The sequence below is a fragment of the Hetaerina americana genome, unplaced genomic scaffold (genome assembly GCF_022747635.1).
Source record: "Hetaerina americana unplaced genomic scaffold, ioHetAmer1.1.p SCAF_7, whole genome shotgun sequence".
NCBI lineage: Eukaryota > Metazoa > Arthropoda > Insecta > Odonata > Calopterygidae > Hetaerina > Hetaerina americana.
In genome coordinates this window covers 48758900-48785060 of record NW_027287316.1, presented here as the reverse complement: position 1 = coordinate 48785060, position 26161 = coordinate 48758900, and the positions used below count along the sequence as shown (strand labels likewise).

The window sequence follows — 26161 nt, the reverse complement described above, 5'->3', positions numbered from 1 at the left end:
GAATACGTTGTGGATTTTCTACCTTTGGAATCGAGCCATCCATTGATTTGCAATTCGCTCTGCCGCGGATGTCGCAACTTCGACCGACACGATCGAAGTGATATTCTTTTTTGTGCAAAAAAGGGAGTCAAGGGGAAAGAGACTTTGGCCCGGGCACAAATATAAAGTTTAAGAAACAATGGATTGCGTAAATCCACCGTCCTGAACCTCCTGTGATCCACTTGCGTGAACCTTTTCGGCGCGTTCGTCATTTAATGACACATGAGACAGTCTATTACACTCAAAAGGGGTTTCTCAAGGCATTACTTCCGGAGGAATGCGGCGCGCAAGCCTAAAAAATCAATTCCCATCATGAGTCGGGTGAATGATTCACACAAATAAGCTTGGAATGCATATGAAAAGGAAGACTTGCCGGCTAATTCTCCATACTGAGTGACCTCTACCGTGATCTCAGCAACAATATATTATTTATAGTAATTCCAAGCTCAGATTACGACGTAGGCTCGGTTACACGTGTCCAGGATGCAGTTCGTGATAGACAGACAGAATGCATTATGCCTACCGAATGCTTTCACGTTCCATATCAAGCGCTTGATGCGTGACTTGAGGAGATAGCATCACACACTGAATAAGAACGGGCTCACTGCCTTAAAACAGGACACCCTGATGAAGGTGTGGGCAAAGCGGTCGTCAAATTCGGTTTTTCAAAAGTGCTAGAATTGTGAAGAAGAATTTTACCTTCCTTCGTTTCCTTCCGTTCGCCTTCGAAAGTCATGAAATTTTCGCTACCTCGTCCTAAAGGTGTAATATTTATGTTAGTTCATTTATATAGGTTTAAAAATATTTTGAAGAGGTAATTCAGCTCCACCCTTCCTTAAAGTCGCGCGTCCTTTTCGTATTTGAAGTGAATGGACCCCTTTCGGTAACATAAAATGACGAAAAGAGGACAATTTCTGGAAGAAAGAGTTTCTTAGCCTCCCAGAAGAGGTCAACGTTAGGTTTTATCTTAGATTAAACAAACATTTTCTTCCGCACCTATAGATACAGGTATATTGTATGTACTGTTCACGATTGTCTGAAATATTCTACAAATTATTTCATTCAATTATACTTACTGCAACTTAAGGGCGGATAGATTCGGAGGCAGTGACGGATTTGGAAAATCTCGAATGGGGGAGAGATTACGAAGCTAATAATAAAAAAAATGTGTTACGAAATAATACACGAAGAACAACAATTTTTTAACCTTTTTGCTCACAAAGAAAGTAAAAATAGCGTCAAATTTAAAACTAATCGCACTAATTTTGAGATCTCAACGCAGATAATTATAGGTTCATGGGCTTCAACAGATATTCATAAGTAGTGAAGGGCGTATGCTAGTACTAATATTTTATTAATTTATTTTTTATTTAATAATTTCTTATTAACCCTCTTGTAAGTAATATTATTTTATTACTGGCAGTATTCCGTCGACTACCGTATAGATTTTTGATGGACTCTGACCTGCACGCTACCATTCTCGCAAGACCCATCATTCATTACACGTAAGAACCATAATAAGACCCATAATAAGTCCCATATATAAGACTCGTATCATTACACAAAATAATCTCAAATCCCTTTTTCCCCAAAGAAACTACAAATTTAAACTCCAAACTTAGACCCCAATATTTCCCTCTTCAGCTCAATACTTTCTACTCCCCTTAATGCCATCTAAGTCATCTAATTATTTTCCTCCCCTTCCTCAATTTTCCATCATTCTCCCCTTTATTAGCACTTTCAATGTGACATTACGTCAAAATTAGTATCTCGTGTATCCACGAGACCTGACTTAATCTAATTTTTTCACAATAACCGTCTCTCTTCCCCTCCCATATCTAGAACTTCATCGTTGTTTTTACTTTCCGTTCATTTTATAAGTAACATTCGTTTTTAATTTCATTAAAGGCAAACATTCCGTAATGTGAGTCGTACCAAATTCCAAATTCATAATCTTTCCCTTTCCTCACCTCGCTTAATCTTCGTTCAACATTCCATTACCCTCCAAAATCTCTTATATTCACTTTTCTTTTTTTTATTTCTCCTAGCAAGATTCTCTCCTATCCTACCATGCTTAGCACTTCTCCTTTTGATTTTTATCCATTTTCTCTACGCCCACTTCTCAAAAGATTCCAATCTACATTTACCTTCCTACCTCAACGACAAAGTTTAGGAGCCTCGCAACGCTACTTTCCATTTATAAATTTCCACTCATCTTTTCCTTCCATCCTCTCCTAAGTTCCCTGTCGTCTATTATCTGTTGGTTTTAAATGAGTACATATGTACTCGATGCATGTTACAATGCTCATGTTGACCGTTGAATAACAAATTTCATTCAGGCCATATGTAGAATTCACATCCAACGACAAGTTTCGATGCCTCAAAACACTACTTTCCATTTAAAAGTTATCAGCGGTCATCAATTCATTGCGTCTCCTCCTTAGGTCTCTGCTTTCAGTTATCTCTTAGTTGCAAATGAGTCAAATAAATTCATACTTGATGTATGTTATCATGCTCATGTTGATCATTGAATCATGAATGTCCCATAGACCTTAGGCTGAATTCAGATATAACGTCGCTTCTGCCTTCACAGTAAATTGATGTGCAATCTAAGATATTACAGGTATTTAGGTAATCAAGGAATACAGTTCAGAATTTATTTTCGTGGATGTGTGAGTTTTGCATTGGGGGGACCTCAAAAAATGTTCACGTAAACAGATTGGATGCCAAATGGATGAATCCATCTATTCTCCATCTAACTGTCAGTTTATTTTGGTAAATTAGCCAAATCCACAAGGGCGTACCATAGAATGTTTTATTTATAGTAAATTTATCTTTTGTTTTGGATTAACCCTCTTGAGATAATTTTCATTTACAAAGTTACATTTAAAAACCATGATCACGTCAAGTGTGGCACAAGTTTCCACGTTACATTAACAATTTAAAATAAATGTAGGCCTACAGAATGATTGATGACAAAGAAAAATTATGTGAACCGCAGATAAATACATTGAGAGTATCATATAACCCTTAACCCATACTTATATGACAAGAAAATTTGTGCACTAGGGAATAATTCGGGAGAATGAATGGGGTCTTAATATTTCAAAAATAAAACCACCTGAGTGTGTCTTGACTCCTTGTTAATAAGATCAGTGCTCTAACCACTGAGCTAAGGTGTGTCAGGTAGATAATTATTATTAGCATCAATTATTCTCAACTCCAATCAAACAGTCGAGCTAGACATTTGATTCGCGATCAGAAATTATGGTGTGGGCTATATGTTGACTTCCCATGTTGACGGCAATGCTAATTATAACACAAATTATTTTTATGACACTGATGCTAATCGATGAAGAAAATACTTGAGCCAACTGCAGTGAAACTTGTGAGATAGCAAGCAAGATCGGGTCGGGAAGGAGGTTTTAACTACATAGCCTTCGACTTGCGTATATGGACAATCTGTAACCCTGGGAATAAATTACATCATGAAAATTAGATTTGATGTTCTAATCTTCAGATTTTACCGGGTAATTCTGATTTTGAGCAAAACTGATTGTCTCAAAATTGACATTCAATCGCATTCACTTTATCACAAAATATATCATATAATCGTATATGTTAAAAATAAAGATGGAAAAATAACTTAAATGATATTAGAGAGAATATTAAATTTTATTATAATTTTAGGAGTGCTGTTTTTACCTCTTGAATACAAATATCTTCGTAAAAAATAACTTAAACAACACTTTTAGGGAATGATGAGATGAGATGAGATGAAATGTGCCATCTTGTAACATGTGACGGTACACATACATTTTTTTAGAATGACCCAAATTTTGTGAATACCTAAAAACAGGCCAAATTAATTCTATGAACTTTCCCCACAGTAATTGTTTTCATGGTAAATGAAGGATTTACTTGATGGAATGTTTACCTTGCCATATCTCTATGAGTAAAGAGTTAAGATGACGTATTTACAGAGCCAAAAATGCATAAAATGCGCATAGGCTACCGCACTTAAAAAGTTTTGCATTATCTTCGTGAATCGCCCCTTCGTATGGACTCCGAAGGCTCTCAACGTTACGGATTTCGAAGCCTGCTTTTTTTTTAATGGCAAGTGGTACCGGAAATGATAAAGATCCCCGATTTGGCATGTCCACACGAGAACTACATGAATTTCACAACATTTCAATTCACTTTCATACATTTTTGATGACGAAGTATTCTGTCCAAGCATATATTTGAAAGAAAAAATATTTTTTGTCGATCTTATCGTCCTAGGATTAGAGGACATTAAATATCAAAATGAAGGTTAAAAAAAGCAAGTGAAACGGAAAGAGATAATTCACATAAATATCGGGAAATAGAAAAAAAACATGTTAACATTGTACATGACTGATTGAATACCATTTCCATTCGGTATAAAGATGATGTGATTCTTACTGAATACGATGTCAAAGCGATGAAACGGAAAGAGTATTTGTAGAATCTTTATAGCAGAAATGAATTCATGCGAGAATACTGGAAGGAGACACCATTGGTGGTGATAAAAAAGGAGATTTCATCTTCAGATCTTAATTTTATTATGCATCAGAGAACTTTCGGGAAAGGGAGACCCCAAGGATCGACGATATACTCTCAAAATTAATTAAAAAATAAGAAATCAGATCCTGAAACAGCTATGCAACTTAATACGTGTGTGAATGGAGAGACGTGGATGGAGTCTGATACGAATAAAATCGTCCCTCGCCAAAATAAGTGCGGAAAAATGTGAAAACCGAAAACCATAATCCTACGATCCAAGCGTCAAAGTACTTGTAATAATAATATATCGAAGAATGGAGGAGAAAGCGGAAAAATACTTAACTTTTTCCCTGAGGTTTGGGAATTGCAAAGAATTTTCGCTCACATAAATTGAGCCCCAAAATAGATAAAACACATCTAATCTTCCTCTTGCGCTGAATCGTTATTAGTAAGTAAGCCATGTGGAGGAAGAATTCCACAGGGAGCAAGTTTTCAAGAGACTCGCATCAAAGAAGAAGACCCATTTTTGTAATTATTTTGAAATTATATTGGCCATTGAGAAAGATTTTAATGAGAACTATATTTCATTTTGAGTTGAATGAAAGTATCAAATATAAACGAGAAATGTCGGGTTTGCTACGCAAATACTATGAAAATATTACAAACTAATTTTATTTCCCGTGTCTGAGGAATATCCTTGAATTTATCACAGCAAACATAACAACTTTTACAATAATCCTAACGTTTCGTGAGTGATATAATTTGTTTCATATCCTGCTTTTCGAATTGCGATAGAATTATCATGAGATCGAACGTTATGTTGTACGGACGTTTGTACGAAAAATTGAGAAAACACAGCCTTAGGGCGATATCATCACGCAAATATTAATGGGAGGTGATATATAGAAGTCACGAAAATTTTAATGACTAAATGAGAGGAATATCCTTCAGTTTAGATTGGTAAAAAGAAGAACTATTACGAAGAGTCCTTCCAAGTTTTCGTGTGTGATTTTATCGAGGTTATATTGCGTCAGAAGAGTGAACTGTTTGCGAGTCGGTTCAGACGTTTTCTCGGAGAAATAATATGGAGAGTCAGCCCGAGCGATGCTGTATTTAGAATGCTCCCCAAGGCGCCCCTAATAAAATATTTTCCCAATTTTCCGCTCTCCATTGGTGAGTCCCAGGAAGAATATCTCCACTCTTTTACGCTGATTCGTTCTGGGTAATGATGAATCTTACCTCTGACAGTATTAATGTGGTGGCATTTAAATGAATTCCTCTGGCGAAAGCAAAAACAAAAGGATTACGAAAAAATGGGCCATGCACACGATTCCCAAAGTGTGGGTCCTGCTTCGGTGGGAAGATGCCAAATCGTTCAGTAGAGGAGTAAGTACACTGAAAGTAAAAATTGAAAAGTAAAAACCAATTGGTTATAATATTTTTGATACGAGATTAGACCCAACTAACCAAGAAATATTATAATTAACCAAGCAAAGTGTTGTAGTAATCAGTAATTATTAATTCATTTAATTGGTAATTGAGTTTGTGATTTTCTGTAATTTATTATTTTATTCGGGATATTATTCTCATTTAAGGTTTTATATTTTCACACGCAAGTAGCTAAAGTAAAATTTTAAGTCCTTCTTATTTTCTCTAATCTTTATGTCCCCAATTTCAAGAACTGTCTTTCCTATGCGGTACTTCATGTAATGCGTGTCGTGGGGTATGACCAAAACTCAGTTTAATGACCGCTGGTGAAGTTTAAAACCGAGTGTTCAATAACTGACAGGACCATGTTACTACGGCCAGAATTTTCCGATTCTCTAATGAGTAATTTTAATTGTTTGTAAATTAGAACCTGTTCGTAATCGCCACATTAAGCCAACCTTCAAATTAACTGACGATGAATTGAATAAGTCGTCATAAAAGTGGGCCTTAGGGTACTAACCATTGCAATGAAACACCGAAAAGTTTTCAAGTTGAATTTTAATCCATTAGTGGACTAAACGTCTTGACGGAAGCATGAGAAATGACACTTATGAAATGATGCATTTTAAGAAACTTTAAGTCAAACTCTTAATTAGTATCATTCATTTATGCTAATATATGGCGATTCAATAAAACTTCCATAGAAATCAGTAGACGTTAAGAGTATACCAAATTAAATCAATCAAGTTTCTGCGTGAAGAAGGTTGTACAGATTTTTATTAATATAAAGTTAATGAAAAAACTATTACGTCAATATTCCTTTCCAAAAGGGGGCACAAATAACCTTGGGGTGACTTAATAATAGGGGTTAGGTAGAAGAAGGGACTGTCAAGTCTCAACCTCGCCCCAGTTTAGAAGTTTCATTATTATTATTATAAATGACTCACGGAATCAATCACCTTGATCCCTGGTGGATTCCTCAAATACCTTAATCGCCTAAAAATACATTCTCCCAGTTTGTGAAAACAGTTCGTCTTTTCATCGCCGCTTCTGTGTGAAAAAAAAGAAAGTGCGCTGCTAGTTAATTTAACGGCAAGGATACCAGCACCGAATGCTCTTAAGGTTATAGCTAAGTCGATTTCCCATGAGGCCAGTTGTTCATGCACGCGAGCTGCACGACCGAAATTAGACCATTGACAACTTGAGTCGCGCGGTCCCATTGCCCGTCGAAACAATTGAATCATTCTCTTCGGGTGTACAAAAGGTGGGGGCAGTCGTCGACACGCCTACGCTTTACGACGCAGCCTAAATGTGTAACAGTCCGTCTCCGCTCGACTTGGTGGCTCGACACGCGGTTTCGTCACCTCTTCGTGGCGTCGTGAACCTTTCAAGACCGTCCGTGATACGCTTTAGTTTTCGATTAGCGAGTTTTGCACGCCTTCCTCATAGCTCCGTGGAGAGCCGGACGTCCGACTTTGACCATGGACGAGTCACGTCGGCGGTCGCTACCGCTTTCACGCGCGACCTTAGCGTTCCGCTCAAGTCAGTGACATTGGGAAGAAGGACTTGTTTCGCGGCGGCAGATATGACAAAGGCACCATCATCTTCGCGAAGACTTCTCCCAGAATGACTGCCGCCCTCCACAAAGAAAAAAAACTTGATCCTTGAAATTAAAGGACGGAATTTCAAGATACCGTTCGCCCCTTAAAAAAGTGCAGATGGATGCGTAACGGAAGAGCGAAAGGTAAATAATTTTTGTTTGCCAAGTAGGTTGGGGATTGGCAAAGACCAGATTCTTGATGAGGAAATAAGTTTATTAATGCTTATGATCACAGTTATCGGCCATCGAAAACTAATGCCCTTTAAATACGAAGGGGTGGCTTGGAACGCTATTTCAAGTAAAAGATGATCGTGACTACTTGATTCAGTCAATCTTTGAGGCATCACGGTTTAGAAAATATGTATATTCTTAGCCATAAAAGGCTTGTCAATGATAAGGTAACCTCTGGAAAACTCAGGAGAATGCGCCATTCTGTAAAACTCAAGGAAATTGGCGAATGTTTTGGAAAAATCATTTTTTGATACATTTGAGGTAGAAATGAAAGAAAAACTCCACATGATGAAGAAGCGGAGCCACGACGTAATGGTTTTGCTTTAATTATATTTATTTATAATTTAAAAACTGAAGGAAATTGAAGAAAGGGATATTTAAAAGTGGGGTAAAAAGAAGTTTAATGAAACTTTGCTCATAGGCTCATGGACTCGAACCGTTGGAGCAATAAGATGAGTAAGTTTGGATGTATTCGTGGAGTCAGTGTGTGTACGTGAAGACAAATAGAAGAAATTTAAGGAAAAGCAAAGAAAATCAGCGAATTAGTAATAAAAATGGGATGGAATGAGAAAAGGTTGCTGGAAGGAATTGAGAAGGTGAATGGTGGAGGCAGGAGATATTGAGAGGGAATGAAAAGCAGAAGAAGACAGTGATTAAGAGGGGAGAATGATGAGCGTGTGAGGAAGAGGAAGGAAAAGAATACGGCATGTTGGACGGATTAAAGAAAGCAGAAAGTATGTGGATTTAAAGAATGATGAGTTTAGTTCGTTGATTTAAGGTATTTATTGCTAGGTGAAGCTTGCCATTGTAGCAATGCTTCGTTCCTGGATCTATCGAAAACCTACCTTGAAATATGGAACTACCTACAGTTTTATTTCGTTTATTTTCCTTATATAGTAAATTGGTTTTTATTTTTGCTATTAACAGGGATTACTATGCTTCCCTCCTCGAAACCCTAGTTTCCTATAAATGAATTCCTTGGTCTTGTTAGTGATGGTTCGTCATTTTTTATTTATTTATCTAATAAATTATTAATGTGACTCCAATGACACCTGCCATCCCCCCGTCTGTTGGCTCTTTGTTCATTTGCATCATTATGGCCTTGCAAAGCATTTTGGAAAATTAAAATATTTTCCAGTTGAAACTTAAAACACTTTTTGTATTGCTAAATACCTTTATTTTCAGATGCACTATTGGGTTAATGGATTAGGGAAGGACTTCGTTAAAACGATGGATAGCCATTAAGATGTAAATAATTTGCACTTGTTCACATATACATTTGTATTATATCTTGATTTTCAACTTTACATAGGGATGACGTACAAGCAACGTCCAAAAGTTTCTGATAGACTGCCATAGTTGCGAAACGCGGCGTGGAAACTTTAATAACATAGTTGTTCTTTTTCATTTAGGAATTACAAAACATGTTTTCACTTGCATGTAATGTTAATATACGTATTAAAAATACAATGAAATAAATATTAAACCAATATAAAAATAATTAAAATCAAATTGAAAAAAGTGTCCCCGATCAACATGCAATCCCAATGATCATTCGATGTAACCCTCTTACTTCTAGCATAGCGTTTCAATTATGAATTTTGTTTACCGTATGTAGCCTTATGGCGCATATTATACCCTTTTTTACATATTTATGTATCATTTTGTGGAACTGTTTTATTAAATGAACAGAAAAAAGCTTTGTTTAATGTACACGAAAACAAAATTTAGTATTAAAGGTGGGTAGACTCATTATCGCTCAATACGTCATTACATACTCGATAATTACGTCTTAATTGAAATTTGGAGCGTACAATAACAATTTGTTTGTGTGACCCAATTTCTTAAAAACAATTTTTTTTTTAATTTTAAAACGGACAATAGTGATTAATTTATATTTATTTTTAAAATTATTTTCATATCATTACCTAATAAAATTACCTAAACCAGGTGAGGTATAATTGCGCACGGGCCTGTGGCCGGGCTTTTACCAACCCCGTCCTTGCATCAATTATTTTAAATGCTTTGAGAGAGTTGAAGGCGATACTTTATGTAAATTCATTTATAAAGCACGATGGAAGAATAAAAAAGGACTATGCGTTTCCAAAGGAAAGAATGTATTACTGTCGACTAGTTTCGCTATACTGTAGCAGTGATGAGTTATAACTAAAAAAGGTATTCATAAAATAATATTGGAAGAGTCAAATGTGATATTTTTGTGCTCTTCCCGATTTTCTGTCTCATAATGGAAACATAATTTTATATTTATCTCCCTTCATTTTGATTTTATTAGTGAAGACAAATGGCAGCTAAGGTCATTTGTGACACAGACATATTTAAGCAGAGGTCATTTGGGTCACAGATATATTTCAGATGTCATTTTTTCCACGAATAATAAGGGACGAGAATAACATTGTCCGACCGCGGAATGGTCACATTCGGGTCAAAATTAGTCTGGCGTGTATTCACCACCTGCCACACACCCTAGCGGCGGCTTGCAGGGTACTAAAATATCTAAATTTCTACAAGCGTCATTTTGAAACGTTACGTTGTCGCAACCCAGGGGTGGAATGCAAGAGCGAATGCCAAAATGATATGTTATCATAGTAAGAGGCAAGCTTACCAGGAACACATAAACTTGCAGAAGCTATACCTAGCGGAGTCATAAGATTACATGCACTTAAGGCACATATACTAATCCCAAACTTTTGGCCAACAGATGCCTTCTTAGCTCAGTGGTTAGAGCACTGGTCTTGTAAACCAGGGGTCGAGAGTTCGAATCTCTCAGAAGGCTTCGTTTTTGAAGTATTATGGCCCGATTTTTATGTTCTCAGAATTTCCTCTATTTCTTATATTCGCTAATTAAATTAGTCCTGCGAATAATTTGATTGTATTTGTCTGATGTTCCAATAATATTTCATTATTATCAAACATAGGATAGGCCTTCAATTTTTAAACTGGTAATTTAACTTCGAAACTTGTATAAATCTTTTGTGTGATCACGGCTTATACATTTAAATCATGAAAATTAAGTAAAGAAAGTTATTCGAAAGCAATGGATATTTTTACTGCTTGATATTCTTGCTTTATTATTCAAGTATTCAACCCTCGTTCTAGAAAAGAAGCTTTAGCACACGAGGACTATGGCGAATAATAACCATAAGTTAGCAAGTGGCATAGTAGTAAATGCTAATAAAACTTGGTAAAGACTGGATATCCAAATGGGAGGGTCCCTTGGAATGGGAGGAGACTTCGTTTCATCATATCAGAAGTGAGAGGTGAACCTTCACTTCATAGAATCTTTAAATCCATAATATAATCAACTAGGTTACTATTTTGCACAGTTTAGCATAAAAACGACACAGTGCGTTTTTAACTAAGTTGTAGAAACTAACATTGATTTTATAATAGAAAGAAATTTATATATATCGTAATGAAGGATTCTATTTTTCGTGAATTTTGATGAGGAGTTTTGTGGACACAAGTAGACAACGCAAATTAAAGCATTGTTTATTAAACATTATATATCGAAGAAATAAGTGCCTAATTCAAAATCCTTGCATGACTGTACTGGTAAATATTTCACGTGGGTAATCGGTAGGTGAGAGCGCAGGATATTTAGAGGGAGAAATAGAGTACTTACTTTGCCATCGTTCATCTTTACCTTTTTGCTGAAGAAATAAATAATAATCACCTAATAAAGTGTAAGAATGAATATAGAAGTTCAGATAAGTTTAGTATACTGAAATTAATGGCCCAGAATAAATGGCTACAGAATTTGTCTTCCTTAGGTTGTTATTTTTTTCGGATTATAAAGCTTCTTTGGCATCTTTCACAGGTAAAAGCATCATTACTCACTAATGTTACATGCAGTTTTAATAAGTATGAGTAATGTATACAATGCAGTGTGAGGATGAGTTAAATGAAACGCTGTTTCAGCATTCGAATAATTACTGATGCACAACAGTTAGTATTATTATAAGCGACTTCCTGGAATTGAGGTACTTTAACCTCAAAAGTCGAACTAAAACTTATCTTGCCTCATCTGCCTTAAAAATTCAACTCCTGCTACAGTGCTTGACTAATGTTTCAGGGAAGAAAGCCGTCTAGCAGTAATCGGAAAAATGCCAAGGACGCGCCTGCCAACATTGTGATTTCGTCGCTGCGTGTCGTAGTTACAGCTCGCTATTTCATAATATCGGCGGGCAAACAGAAAAAAAATCCGCCATTAGAAGGTTGCCCCGGTGTCTGATATTTGAATATCCATTGCCATTTTTACTATTTTATATAGATTCTTGGTTATATCTTCAAAATTTTACCCCATAGTAAATCTATGAATTAGGGCCACAAACTTTTCCCGGTGACTAGTCCATTGGATAGGGGGCTGGTCTACTCAGCGGAGGGCCAGATGTTCGGTCACGAGTGACACATCTGGGCACTATCAGCTTTACCGGTGTTGTGCGAATTTTTTGCGCACAAGATCTCCCTGAGAAATCAGAGGTAGAAAGGCGTTTGTATAAACGGGTAATATCAATACCTATCTTAACTGTTTCGAGCTGGTCTGTCATTTATGTTTCTCTACTAACTTTACATTTTTCATAAAACCATTGGGATAGAAAACGAGAATCATTCCTGATCCGTTCTACTTTTTATCACTGATTACCTTCAGCTGTTGTACTTCAGAAGTTAAGATAGCTGAAGTTTTGTAATATCCGCCGAAAGAACAGAGACGATTGAGTTAAGACGAAATCTTATCTTAATGTCAATCCCCAATAATGAAGATTCTTATTGCCATACCAACCATTGCACCTCGAAACAATGTATATAAGAACTGTAAAAGATGCATCACATATTTTTAATCTCTTAGAAATTTATTCTGCTGAATTCCGTAATATTCAAAGCTCGTCCCGTCAGCACAAAGGCTACAAACATTTTTTCTTCATTCCTTGAATAAGGAATTGAAGAGTCACCTGCGTTAATTGTCAGTGATGAAATAAATAATAATGCGCGGAAAAAAATGGTTTATGGGTATGATACTGACACCTTTGAAATGATCTCTCCAATGTTGGGGTGAGAGAGCACCTCGCGATGGCACGCAATACTCCTCAGCAGTGTGACTCATTCCCATGTTACCGAGTCAGTTCTCGTTAAACTTCCTCGGTCGTACATGTCGTCAGAATTTCAACATGATGGACATGAGAAATGAAGAAGGGAAATCGAACGCGGAAATTGGTCCTTGTTATCATTTCCTCGATCCTCAACACGTTCACGGATCGAGTGGTGAAAAATTTTGGAAATTTGGACGTTGAAATGAAAATTTAAGCTTAAACCAGATTATATTATTATTAAAAATAGGTTACCAAACGGTTTAGGTTTTTGTTGGATCCAATACATAAGCATTGCTACATTTTCAAGATCACCTAACACGATACTAAAAAATACTCTAAAAACTGCATTGAAATAAACCATTCTCCATCATCTCCATACCCCCTACCTCTATCCGTCCATTCTTTTCCTACTTCTACTCCGTCTATCAAATATTCTCTTTCTATCAGAGTCTCCAACATTTTTGCATCATCTCCATTCCCCCTACCTCCATCCGTCCATCATTTTCCTGCCTCTAATCCGTCTATCCAATATTCTCCTTCTATCATAGTCTCCAACATTCCATTTCAAATCAAAAATCTCTACATCCACTTTTCCTGCCTCCAAATTTCTCCCTGCAATCCCTTCCACTGCCCTACCACGACTAAAATTTTGTTCGTTTTTTATCAAACCGTTTCACTTCTTCCATTTTCCTCCACACTCACATCTCACGTGCCTCCTGTTTACCCTTATCAGCGACTAAGTTTTCGAATCGTACAATACTACGCTACGTATGAAAGCTTTCACAATTTTTTCCTTTGCATGTTAACTTATGGTCCCTGCCATCACCTCCCTCCTCTTAGTAAAAGTTTCCTTACTTAACGCAGTTCTTATTTTGCTGCCTACTCCACTTTTCCCACCTTCTTCGAAAACTTGGGGAGAATCGAATGGAGAACTATATTCTAATATTGACCTTTGCCTTATTATTTCCTAAGAATTTCATTACCTTCGATTTTTTCATTGATTTTCTTCCCAAACCTATCACTCTGATTCTTAAACGTACTCCGGCAAAATTGCAGTCCCTTGGCTGACTGTCTGTTAAACCATATTTTTATGGCTAAAATATTATTAGTGATATATTTATAATATATCTCACAATACGGACGGTAGCTTTTTCATTAAATTATTTGCGTCGCTATTCCAAAATATGCATTGCACGAGTATGTAATGTTAATAGTTATATACATATTCACAATAATTATCCCTGAGCCCATGTAAGGACGACTTCGATAAAATATAAATGTAGACTTGTATCCTATAAACCAATTTCAGGATCAGTGACTTCAGATGATAAAATTTACTAATTACCTTTGATTTTTAGTGCATTAATTAATCATTGACCCAAATTATTTGTCTGTCACTGCAAACTGTGCGCTTTGAATGGGCAATTGTATTATTAATATGTATGTTTCTGCCAGTTTCTGACGAAGCATTGAAGAACTTCGATGCCACAACTTTTCATGCAGGATTGGGAATGATCGACTTGTTTCCATGAAATTGATCAAAAGTCTTTTGTTCACTCGATAATACTACCATCTAACCACCCAACCATCACCTGTAGAAAACTAGGTTTTGAATGATCAATTATTAGTTGTAAAAACGTTTATTTTTCTCGGCGATAAATGCAAAATTGTACCAAATATATAATATACCTACTGCTTAATTTTACAAATGGTTTTATAAAGCCATGGCATCGATTTAATTGATTTCAATTGCAGAAATAAAAATAATTAGCATGAACAATACAAATAATTATTAAGTAATTAATAATGATAAAAGATCAGTAATACTGATATAGTATTTTGGTAAAAAAAACTCAAGTAAATGCATAGCTTAATTCGCATTTGTATAATGAGTACATTATTTTTTTAGATAATTTTTGCTGTGTGTGTTGCACAAATTTATGTTGCTAAAAGGTGAGCTTTCGTATAATTTTCTCTATGTGACGGATACATAAATATCATTGATAGTCCTTGATATATTCTGTTCAGTGTTTCAATCTACTCATCCTCGCGAATAATTGTAAACGATTACCCCGCTGGCCACACCTTGTTCTTGACTACAACCAGCTTTGGCGCAATTATAAAAAAGAGTAATGACAATCCGCCGTGTTTATGACAAGGTTTTGAACTTAAAGCGCTGTGGTGACTTTCATTTCTTTCGAACATGACTAACCGAAGTTTCTTCCTCACTGAACGTAAATTCGAACGTTCCGAGCTTGGCTGTTCGCGGAAAGCGTGTAGTAATATTAGCAAAAAACTTATTCCGCTCATTCATATTGTGACAGCCGTTTGTAAGCTTTTTCGTCACCTATAAATTAATGATTATCAGTTCATCGTACTGCTGTATTCAGGGAAACTGCTTACTATCTTGTTTTATAGTTCCCTTTTAGAATTTTCGTATTTCTCTTCTTCTATGGAATTGCAATTGTCGTGGGGCCGCGATGCGCATTCAAGACGTTTCAGCAACAGTCGCAATCTGTGCACGCGTTGCTCTCTGCATAGGGGTTGCAGGTCGCTAAACACCTCCTGAACGATGTTTGTTAGCTAAATGACTTTCATACGACGTAATGAAAGAGGCAGGAGGTAGAGGAAATGAGAGCCTAATTGAGAAAGAGTGAGCCACCTCTTGTTGAGTCATCGCGAGGTGAAATGGTAATGAATTCATTCCCGAAACGTCGCACCTATTCTCATTGAGATTTTGAACTATCTGCATGCAATTTAGAGGGAGAGGTGCCGGAAGAACTAAGTCGCCTCGAATAGAGTGGACAGAGAAAAACATTTGTCGCGACTCAATTTATGGATGGAAAATGTGCAATTCGGGATCGTTTTGCGGATTTAATTTATTTGTCGTTCTTCCTGCCTAATTTTTTTGCAATATGCACTCGAAAAAATTATATAATTGCAAGTATAAAGTATTATCAAAGAATCACGAAGGGGTCAGTCAAGTAAAAAAGAGGATTGCCTCCAAAGCCGTACCCTTTTCGGTTACAATTAAGAGAGTAAAGGAATCAAACAAAGATATTTTTAATGTACTTTGAGCTAAAGAATAAACTGATAGTTTAATAGTTTTTTATCTCTTTTTCTAGTCGCCCTTTCTTGCCAATTTGACCTACAAAAAGTACGGCCTAAGGGGTAATTCTCTATTTGTGTTTTCTTTTGACGACCGTCGGTATGACCTCCATTCAATTAAGATAATTACCGCAAAAAATTAGCTTGCAGCTATTACTTGTTATAAGTATTCGATTTATTAAAATAATAATATTCTTTAGCACTCCGGGGGTACGTGTGACGTGGCAGCCCGTTATATGTAAGCACGTATATGAAACCCTAGCGGTATAGTTGACTGCAAATATTGTTTATTTCCCATTGAGTTAATGTGAAAGGTGAATTAATAAAAATAATAGAATGATTATATAATTTACGATTGTTGACAATCTTTCAAAACTTGAAAATAATGTCCATTTAATCATAACTACTACTGATTTACGATTTACAGAGGTTCTCTTATGTTTACATTGTCTAGTAGTCCTCGAGTACCTCGACGGTGTCTTCTTCCTTCTTATCAGGAGTAAGGTGGCGGCGGGGTAACGTCCTCGCCTACCAACCCAAAGGTCGCGGGTTCGATTCCCGCCTAGGTGGATTTCCCTCCATCTAGGGCTTGGTTGTATGTGATTGTCTTCAATATAATGTCTGTAATGTAGGGTTAGGTGGAAGAAGGGACTATTAGTCTCAACCTCGCCCAAATAAGTCGATAAATAAAATAAATAAATAAATAAATTTGTTGAGAAATGAGAATTTGAACTATCAGCTCAGTTTCTTGGGACTTTTCGACACCCAAACAGTAAACGGATCTTTCGGTGCTGTGGGTAGCCTTTTCCAATTTGGCCTTGGCCTCTTGATGATTTAGTTCATATCACCTATCGACTTCGCTGAATCTTGTTAACGGTGCGAGGCAACCCCGGAAGCAGTACGAGAGCTTATGAAACACAGATGCTTTAGTATACTAATTTTCTTCCCGATTCGCTAGCTTCCGGATACACAGTCCATCATGTTTTCAAATGCAGCATGTTTTCTTGCGTTCACCATGAGAGAATGTAAAGGTAAGTTGAGGGGAGCAGTAAAAAAGTTCCATTTGCATCTTAAAATATACATATGGTAGCGAGTATACGTATAGGTTATTACTAATTCTTAAACTAGGGTATATACGACGGCTGTCCAATAATGTGTGATCATAAATGTTTTATTTTCGTAATTTATTTTGAAAATATTGAATGCTACGTATTATTGCTAGCTTAATGTTTAATTCATATATGTTACAAGTATCATTGATTTCCCTCCAGTATTTCGTCAGCCAGGCGTTGCAAGTTGTGTTTTGATAGAAGAGGCATAGAAACTTGCCGTTTTTCATTCTTTTCCAATCCATAACTTACATTAAACGGTATAATAACTCACAATAATACTTATGACAATGGCACCGAATCAGGCTTTTAAAGGGCAAATGGAAATCAAATGTTAATAATTTATATCTGAAAATCTTAGATACCTAATTCATGAAAAAATTTCCTTCTTCCATTACCCGGGTCATTCAAAACTTGTACCCTTTCCGTGCCCTCGATCTTTTTGTAGCAGCTTTTGATGAGCTTAGGGGATAGAGCGCTGGGATTGCTTCCAACGACATGGCGAATTCAGTTCAAGATGACTCCCAGTCGAACTACAACTAGTGCGATTTTCTTGTTACCTTACATTTCTGGGGAAACTCTCGCTTCACAGCGAAAGGGACTCCGAATCCCTAAGTTTAATCTCACACGACGTCGGGGAATGCTAGGCGAACTACATCCTGATCCATCTAAGCGAAAGAGGATTGTTTTTTTTGCGGAGTAACTCAAGGGGTCGACGGCAAAAAGTTGAGGTTTGAGGATCTGGGGACAATCGCTTTGATCTGACCGGCCGCGACCTCACTCGCATATTGCTCGTCGGCTTAGACAAAAGGCGTCTTGAGAAACGTAGCCTTTCTCAGCGTGGGTGTTGTTCGAGCCGGCGTGAGCGAGCGGATGGCACGCATTCGAATGATTTTGTTGTAATGTGGGTAGGTGATGGAAAAAAGCGAGTTGCCTCAGGCACAAACAAAAGGCCGAGTTAAACAAAGAATTGGTCATTTCAACTTATGTCAACAGCTTTGATATAGTTCCAAGTCAAGCGTTAAAATACTCTTGCGAAAGTAATAAGTAGTAGCTTTATCGATTGTACAACGGAAAATCTTTTCTGCCATTAAGAGGAATTTAAGTTAGAATATTCCAGATGTACCATTCACTCAAGCAAATATAGAATGATAGCAAATATTAAACAAACGGTGTTAGCGTTTTAATTGTGGATCTCTTCGACAAGGATAACATTCTTCTAAATATCCTTGACCGCGCCCCTGGAATCATTTAGGCCTCTTTCACTGCTCGTGGGATGGTTGAGAGACATCTGGTTTCCCCTGACATGACTGCAAGGAGAGTGGACAAGAGTGCCTGAGGTATCAGTGGGGATTTTTATTACTGACCAGAATAGCCCATGCCATGATAAATGGAGGCATTAGTATTCATTTAGAGGGTGTACTAAAATTAATAACAAAAACTCCGAGGAGAAAAAATCGTGATCGGGAGATTGGGATGGTACGGTGGCTACTGTACTGACTTTCCACTTCGCTTCCCCGGTTTCGAATCCTTGGAGGTGGCAGGATTTTTTCAGTGGTCCGATCCCTCCATTGGGAGCTGCTTGAAGAGCACTTCTAGGGGAGTACGCCAGCCTCCGTATGAGCCGTTGGATTGTGGACCCTTTGGCCCCTTTCGTTAAGATTAGGCAAACGCCGACGCTGGGTATCTCGCCACACTTCTCCCATTTTCTAAAAATCCTACCTCAACCAAACCACACACATCTATAATGACGAAAATGACCTTTACTGTCGGTCGCTTCCTCAAATAATTTCTACTACTAGACTTCTTAATTTTAAACAATTTCCCACTGCAAGGCGTATCGCCTTAACTCCTTAGGTACTGAATTAAAGTAAAGAAAAATTTCAATCCGGTATCTTTTCCTGTAACTAATAAAATTTTTTCGAATAAATAATCAATGTGAAAGGTTGAATCGTTTTCCGATCGCTTAGTACGCGGGCACAATTAATTCAACGTCACCTCTCAATGGGCGATATTCAAAGAGCTTCACGACTGAAGATGAAATTAGTTGGAAATTAGTCTTCTATTGGCAAGGCTTTTCTGTTCATAACTTTTCAAACTCCAGAAGTAAGCAAACATTTCTGCCAATTGAATTCCCTTTGCCTCACTTCAAAAAAAGCTTTAACGAACCTTTTTCTTATATCCTTATTCAACATCCCTGCCATCGACTCCCATCTCCTTCCTCTTTGCCCAACGCTAATCTTATGTCCCTACTACTTTGACCATTTTGGTCCCAAGCGCATGCGTGAAAGGTGACTCCTATTTGAATGCTCAACTTAGCTTTCCCCTTTCTTGAAAACCGCGATAACATTTACTTTGTTTTACGATAAACAAAACTAAACCACTTACAAATGAGAAATAAATTCCTAAAATTACAAAATCTTCTGTCTCAAAATATGTATTATTAATCTGAGAACACTTTGTGTTTGTAAATGCATATCTTCCGCATCCTCTGTTTTAGGACTAAGTCCAACTCTTTTGTTTAATCCTATGCTTGTTTTATCCCACATTAACCACACGAGGTCGGTTGGCACTCCCTATAGCTGTAGTACAAGCTATCGCTCAGTCAGAAAGTATGTCTTTCTCATCATTGTTGGGGGGGTTGAAAGGGGGTTGTTCATATATGCCCAGCTAGTGCACGGTTGACAATAGGCATCTTATTTGGATACAACAGAGTGGAGAAGTCAGTATACCTAGCTGGAGGATCACTAGCCCTCTCCTCACCGAAGGGAATGGGGATGTTGTTGCGCGTGGAGCAATCGGAAGCAACGTCGACGCTCTCCTGTCTAGCACTCTGCTCCTGACTAGCGGACTGCTCTGGGGGCCGACTGGCTCGTGCATCAACATCGGCGGTCACCACAGCTTGCCGCACGGAGTTGGTTACACAACGTGTTTGGTGGTGATGCGCGCAGGAAATGGGTGGGAACGATCGGCCATCGGTCGCGCAATGCGGAAACGCTGAAGGCCCCAAATAACCAGCGATGAGTTTGGATGGTGGGAGAGGGCTTTTGCGAAAGACAATTGAAAGCCGAGACGTCATAAGACGAAAGCGATCGTGATGGAGGAGATAACTAATAATTGAATATTATGACGGTGGGGAGGAGGGGTAGGGAGGATGTCACGGTTTCATACTGGTACCTGGCATGATTGGGAGCCTTCAATCGAGGAACCGGCGATTGCGACTCTCTGTCTGAAGCTTGCCTGGGTTTTCGTGCATCCGATTTTGCGATGCAATCATCACTGGCCTATGCAACTGTATACCCGTTGTCATGGCTCTGACGTTACAGGGAATGAAACTAAGAGGAAGGAGACTCGTGCGTCGAGCGTTTTGAGCGAATCGGGCGAATGGCACATCGCGTCAACTCATACTGCGCGGAAAGGTATGACTGGAGAAACTCCTAGGCCCATCATAAATTGCGTCGGGCATCTATGGACTGATTAATTAAGCCTAAGGCAACGCAGTATTGAATGCAATCAAACGTAGACTGATCTAAAGGACAGGGGACAGTCTTGAAATGTGCATTGCTGTCGTAAAAGTAACATTGGTCTTATTCCCAAGTGCGTCCGAGAGACATTCGACACCCCCAAGTAAATTTTTAAAAATCTCTGAAGTAAATACTTACTTACTTCTTTTCCCAGCGCCGACCACATTCCGTCCTGATTTTGTGAATTTCACAGTTCATATCGGGCTAAGAAGGTGAGAATTATCGTCCTAATCTATCAAACCAAACTTTGGGTTGATAACTGTCGTTTGTTTTGCTATTCAACCATTACTCAAGCTTCTTATCGAGGTCTACAACGTAAATCCTCATGCTTAAATACTTTGTCTTTCACACTCATCATCAAGTTTTCCAGAAGAAATTTCTCTCGGGGGTCACATCGGAGTCCAAGACCCATTGAGTCGCCCTTGTTTTGAAGGTTATCTTTCCCCGTCCTCCCCCCCTGACTCGTTTTAAGAGGAATCCGAGTTAAAAACGACATGAGCACAAAAATTAAAAAAATCTTAATACAATATCCCACTTAAGAAATATAAGTTCTTCGGATTTTCTCAGGACGATTTTCACTTTCGAGAGAATCGGCGAGAGAAATCGGCTACGCCACAGGTAAATAATTTAAATGACGTGAAAATTTGGAGAGACAAGCAAATCTGTTCGGTTTCCAAAAATAAACGTTTTAATTGACTCAAGAGACATAAAAAGTGACCCATAATGATTGAAGCTGATTTTGTATTTTATTATGTAACTGTAAAGGCAGACTTTGATCACAATTTAATAATTATTAAGCGTAGCGTCCACTTCAAAAAGATGAGGCAGGGGAGGCAGTTTAGGAAATGAAATGTATCAGCGTTAACTGGAATGACAAGAAAGGAGTATCAGCAGGCAGTAGTGAAAATAATGGATGAGATAAAAGAGCTGAGTATTATCAAGGAAAAATGGATATACTATATATCAAAAGAGAGATATCAAAAGCAGAAAAAGAAATTATAGGAATAGTTAATAGGAAAATGACAAGGAAACCATAGGTCACAAATGAGACGATAAGAAAGACAGATGAGAGAAGGAAATGGAAGAATGTAAATACAGAGTAAGTCAGAAAGAAGTACAAAGAGTTAAATAATTAATTGAGACGGGTTTCAAATAAAGCAAAAGTAGCATGGTGTAAGACACAGTGCAACAAACTGGGAAGTTTGCAGAAGGGTGAAATTGGTACACTATACAAGAAGGTTAAAATACTTTTGGGAAGTAAGAAGGGAAGATCTATGTTAGCAGTAAGAGATAAGTCAGGTAAAAAACTAGTTGAAGTGGAAAAGATCCAAGATAGATGGAAGGGATAAATAGAACTGTATGGTAAAGATAGTGAACGCCATAAAGGTGCTATCTGTAAAAAATGTATAAATATTTATAATGAAACTAAGTTTGGTATCCTTTAGACAATAGAATGTATTTTTTAAATCACTTTCAAGGGAGATATTTACAAAATTATATACAACAAAATAAATACTGCTACTTATTACATAAATATATATTTTTAATTAGGCAATACCTCTTCACACTAACTCATAGCTATGAGATGTAATATACTTTATAGAACCTATTAACAACAAACCTTTGGTGCTTCCATTATTTTACATTTTTCCTGTATTATTTTCCTTCAACTATTTAAGTTAGCACTGATGACATATTCCATGTTGAAAAATAATTAAATTTTTAAATATTAAAACCTATCTCCAAAAGAAGATTATATGTTCTATTGACAACGTCTGTACATATACACATGATTGTGTACTTATCTAAAGTAATAAGGGAATTAATTAATATTACTATAAAATGCCATTGGATCTTAATTTTTAGAAATAATTAGGATTTCATTGATAAATATGATTCATTTTTTTTAGAGTGAGTTCTACTCAAAGACAAGGGAAAATCGCATTATTCATTTTCTATAACATTGGTTCAATTCACACACTAGTGTCATTCTTAAGTTATTGTAAATATTTGAAAAAATATGAACTTTCACAGAAGAGCCCCTAGGTAAAAAGAAAGGGCTATTTTTGGATCTCTTGGTGGAGTCATTATTATGTATCATGGCGGTCATACATGCATTTTTCATTAATGTAGCAAAAAACAATAATTTTGAATTTCATCCTACCCAATTACCCTATCGGAAAATCACAATACTAATTTTTACATTTAATATGACAGAGAAGAATATTCAATAAATTTTCCTCCTTTTATGCATCATTCCAACCTACAGCTTGAATATCATTAAATGACTTTTCATTACTTCAAATGCACTTAAATCAGACTGAATTTTGTTAAACTAAATACCTTCTTGGCAAAATATTGATATGAATGCAATAATCTAGCATGAGATGATTCACAATGAAAATAAAATTAATAATAGCGAAAGAAAACATACCACTTTTAATCACAATGAAATCAAATTTTATCATCCGCAGTGAATACACACCTTGAGAAAACACCAACTTGGAAGACTTTTAACCAATGATTTTCACACACCATGGCAATAGCAATGTTTACATGTTGAACAAAAAATCACTTCTTCAATTTTTGCAATTTTACTTAGCAATTAGAACAACCCATATTAATTTATCCAAGTTACTTATGTACTTTGAACTGAAGATGGGTCAGCCTTACTAAAATTCTGCCTTGCAAGGTGTGGATTAAACTGGGAATTGTACTTTTGTGATGGAAACAACAGGTCATTTGCTGCCTTCTTCTCTTTGTCCTCCTCAATGGGCTCTCCTCTGGCCTTAGCGATTAGAGCTCGAGCTTTTTCAGACTCTACTGCTTCTCGCTTTAATCTCTCCAGCCTCAGTCTCTCAATATTTGCCCTACGTTCCTCCTGGCTATCCACAGAATGAATGGAGCCCTCATCTTCGTCAGATGACAACTCCTTCTTGTGTCTTTTACTTCTCTTCTTCTTGTACTTTCCATGTTTTTTCTTCTTTTTCCCCTTCCATGACCTTTCCTTCCCTTTTGATGATTCTTTTCTGGCCTTTTTATTAACACTGGGATCATGTTCTTCCTCATCTGAATACTTTCTCTTGCACGAGGCAACCACAGGTTTAGCAACTACTGCTGAAGAATTCAGAATTTTTGAGGAATTTTTGCCTTCTTTCATTTGCAGATACTTGCACATATCCTTCACCGGATCCAAAAGTTCTTTCTTCTGCAGTATTTTTGCACTCTTTTCATCTTCTTCAGGCCTAGAAAACCTCTCTGGTACTTTGTTGTACCATGATACCTCTCCCGTTGCCTCCACTGTATTCTGGCCCAAATAAGTCAGGTACCCAATGCTCTTTTCATATTTCTCCTTCTCTTCTTTCTTCTCTTTTTCATGCTCCACGTTGACCCCATAATCTCTTATCCCTTTCTCGATATCTTCAAAAAAGTTGACGTGTCCATCAGATGATGATGGTTTCTTGCCATCATCCTCAGGTGTATCGTCAGTGAACCTCTGTCGAGCATTTTTCCTGAGTATCTCAGTCCTGGCTTCTTTTTCCTAAAAATATAAGCATGTCCATTAGTTCAAAACATTTTAAAACCAATTTAGTTAATCAAATCAGTCATTATCAATTCCAAATGTAAAAAATGGTCAGCCTATGTATCCCAAAGTCAACGAGATTGTTGGAAGCAGCCTTGCAATATTTTATGTGAACTTTCTCCATATTTTGATCTCACATCCCCTAAAACACATCCAGAAAAACTATGGCTGATGAAAGATTAAGCATGTGCTAAGTTTTTAGATTAAAATAGTAGCTGGGCCCTCTTAAACAACCACAATATTGACTAGGTGATAGAGCTCATTTTTTTCTCGGACCCCAAGAACAGTTAATGCAACCATTTACATGTCTCAGACTGCTTGGGTGTGATTGGGGGATGGAGAGTCTGGTTGGACAGTGCTAGGAAGAGGAGTAAGGCAGAATTGTCAATTACCACCTGTGCTGTTCAACTTATATGTGGAGGAAATGATAAAAAAAGGCATGGGAAGACCTGGAGACACGAATTTAAGTTGATAGCATAGTTATGTGTGGTGCAGAAACATGCTCATTGAAGCAGGATGATAGGCAAAGACTGAAGGCTTTAAATATGTAAAAGAAGATGGAATGAGAAGATAAAGTGGACAGACAGGAAAACAAATGAGGAAAATCAAGGTATGGTGGAGGAGGAGAGGGGATTGTTGGACGAAATCATAAGGAGGCAGGAAAAATTGATACAAAGCATATATTATCGGCAGGGGGTGTTCAACACGGGCGTATAGGGGCGAATGCTATGCAAACTAAGAAGGGGCAGGAGTAGGATAGGGATGCTGGATGGAATAAAGTAAAGAAGCATTTCCTTGTCTCCTGTTTAAGTTTGAATGAAGTATAAGTTTTCCTGGTTTTTCTTGGATCCTGTATAAGTTTTGCATATTTTGGTAATTGACATTATTTCAGTTCTGTTATGCAAAGCAATAAAAATTAAATATGTATACATACATAAGAACTCAATACTATAATTAAACATAGATTTTCTCATAATATAGATATCAAGAAGCCATACCAGAGAATCTGCCATATTCCATTTATATATGAGAAATTAGAGTTTAAAAAAAAAACAAATCTCTCCATCTGACTTATAGAGCGAATTAGGTATATCATACTTAAGGAGAGGTAGCTCATTGCCTATCTAGAGTACTCCAACTCAGGTTGGAGGTTGTTCTGGGGGAATTTGCCCGAGGATAACCAATAAACTGTGAAAACAGGGCAGTATTGGTTATCTATATCACACTATTCTTGGGTTGACTTTAATGATATCAAGAATATTTAAAACCCTATCAAACAAGAATGTATAGTTTGAGAACATTACTTCAGGGGTGAACTTTGTGCATGAAATGATGGTGAATGGATTATAGAGGCATGTAGGCTGACTTACATTCTACTTTCAGAAATTAAAGGGGTACGTATTATTTACTAAGTTGAATTTGAATTTCATTCATGATCTGAGATTTATTGAAATGTTCATATTTAAGCTTTCAAGAGGAGCGTTCCCATTTCTGTCTCTTTTTTAAGTCTACCTAAGTTAATACGTACAGCTAGTAATATTTTTCTCTGAGACTCCTTTTCCCGTTCGGCTGCCTCTGCCTCATCTTTCCGGACTCTGGCAATATTTTCCTTGGTCCGTACATGCCACCTTAAAGAATAATCAAAATATTTAATGACAAAACGTACAAATTTCCTTACTAATATAGTTACAGCTTCATTCTCGAATTTTGTAAAAGGTGATCGGTTCTTAAACGTGAATTTTAAAATCTAAACCAACTTACCTCTTTTTCGGTAGAATATTCATTTTTCTATTTTCATTTACATTAATTTAATTCCAGTCTTTAATTTAAAATCTCACACAATCTGTATTATAGCTATTCGTAAACACATTTTTGCGCATTCCTTAATCTGAATGCATTTGTTT

The 26161-nt window shown here is 37.0% G+C and overlaps 1 protein-coding gene and 1 non-coding gene across 2 annotated transcripts; one reads left to right on the top strand and one right to left on the bottom strand.

Moving 5' to 3' along the window:
• The first annotated feature begins 10546 nt into the window (after nucleotides 1–10546).
• On the top strand, nucleotides 10547–10619 carry TRNAT-UGU (transfer RNA threonine (anticodon UGU)). The gene has a single exon. It is a non-coding gene; the product is annotated as a tRNA-Thr (tRNA).
• Nucleotides 10620–22161: 11542 nt separating this feature from the next.
• Nucleotides 22162–26139, bottom strand: LOC139696237 (leukocyte receptor cluster member 1). The gene is made up of 3 exons (XM_071594911.1): nucleotides 26019–26139; nucleotides 25786–25885; nucleotides 22162–24215 (listed from the first exon to the last, which is right to left on the bottom strand). The coding sequence occupies exons 1-3, from the start codon at nucleotides 26039–26041 to the stop codon at nucleotides 23313–23315; spliced, it is 1026 nt and encodes a 341-aa protein (XP_071451012.1). The 5' UTR covers nucleotides 26042–26139; the 3' UTR covers nucleotides 22162–23312.
• Nucleotides 26140–26161: the final 22 nt, after the last annotated feature.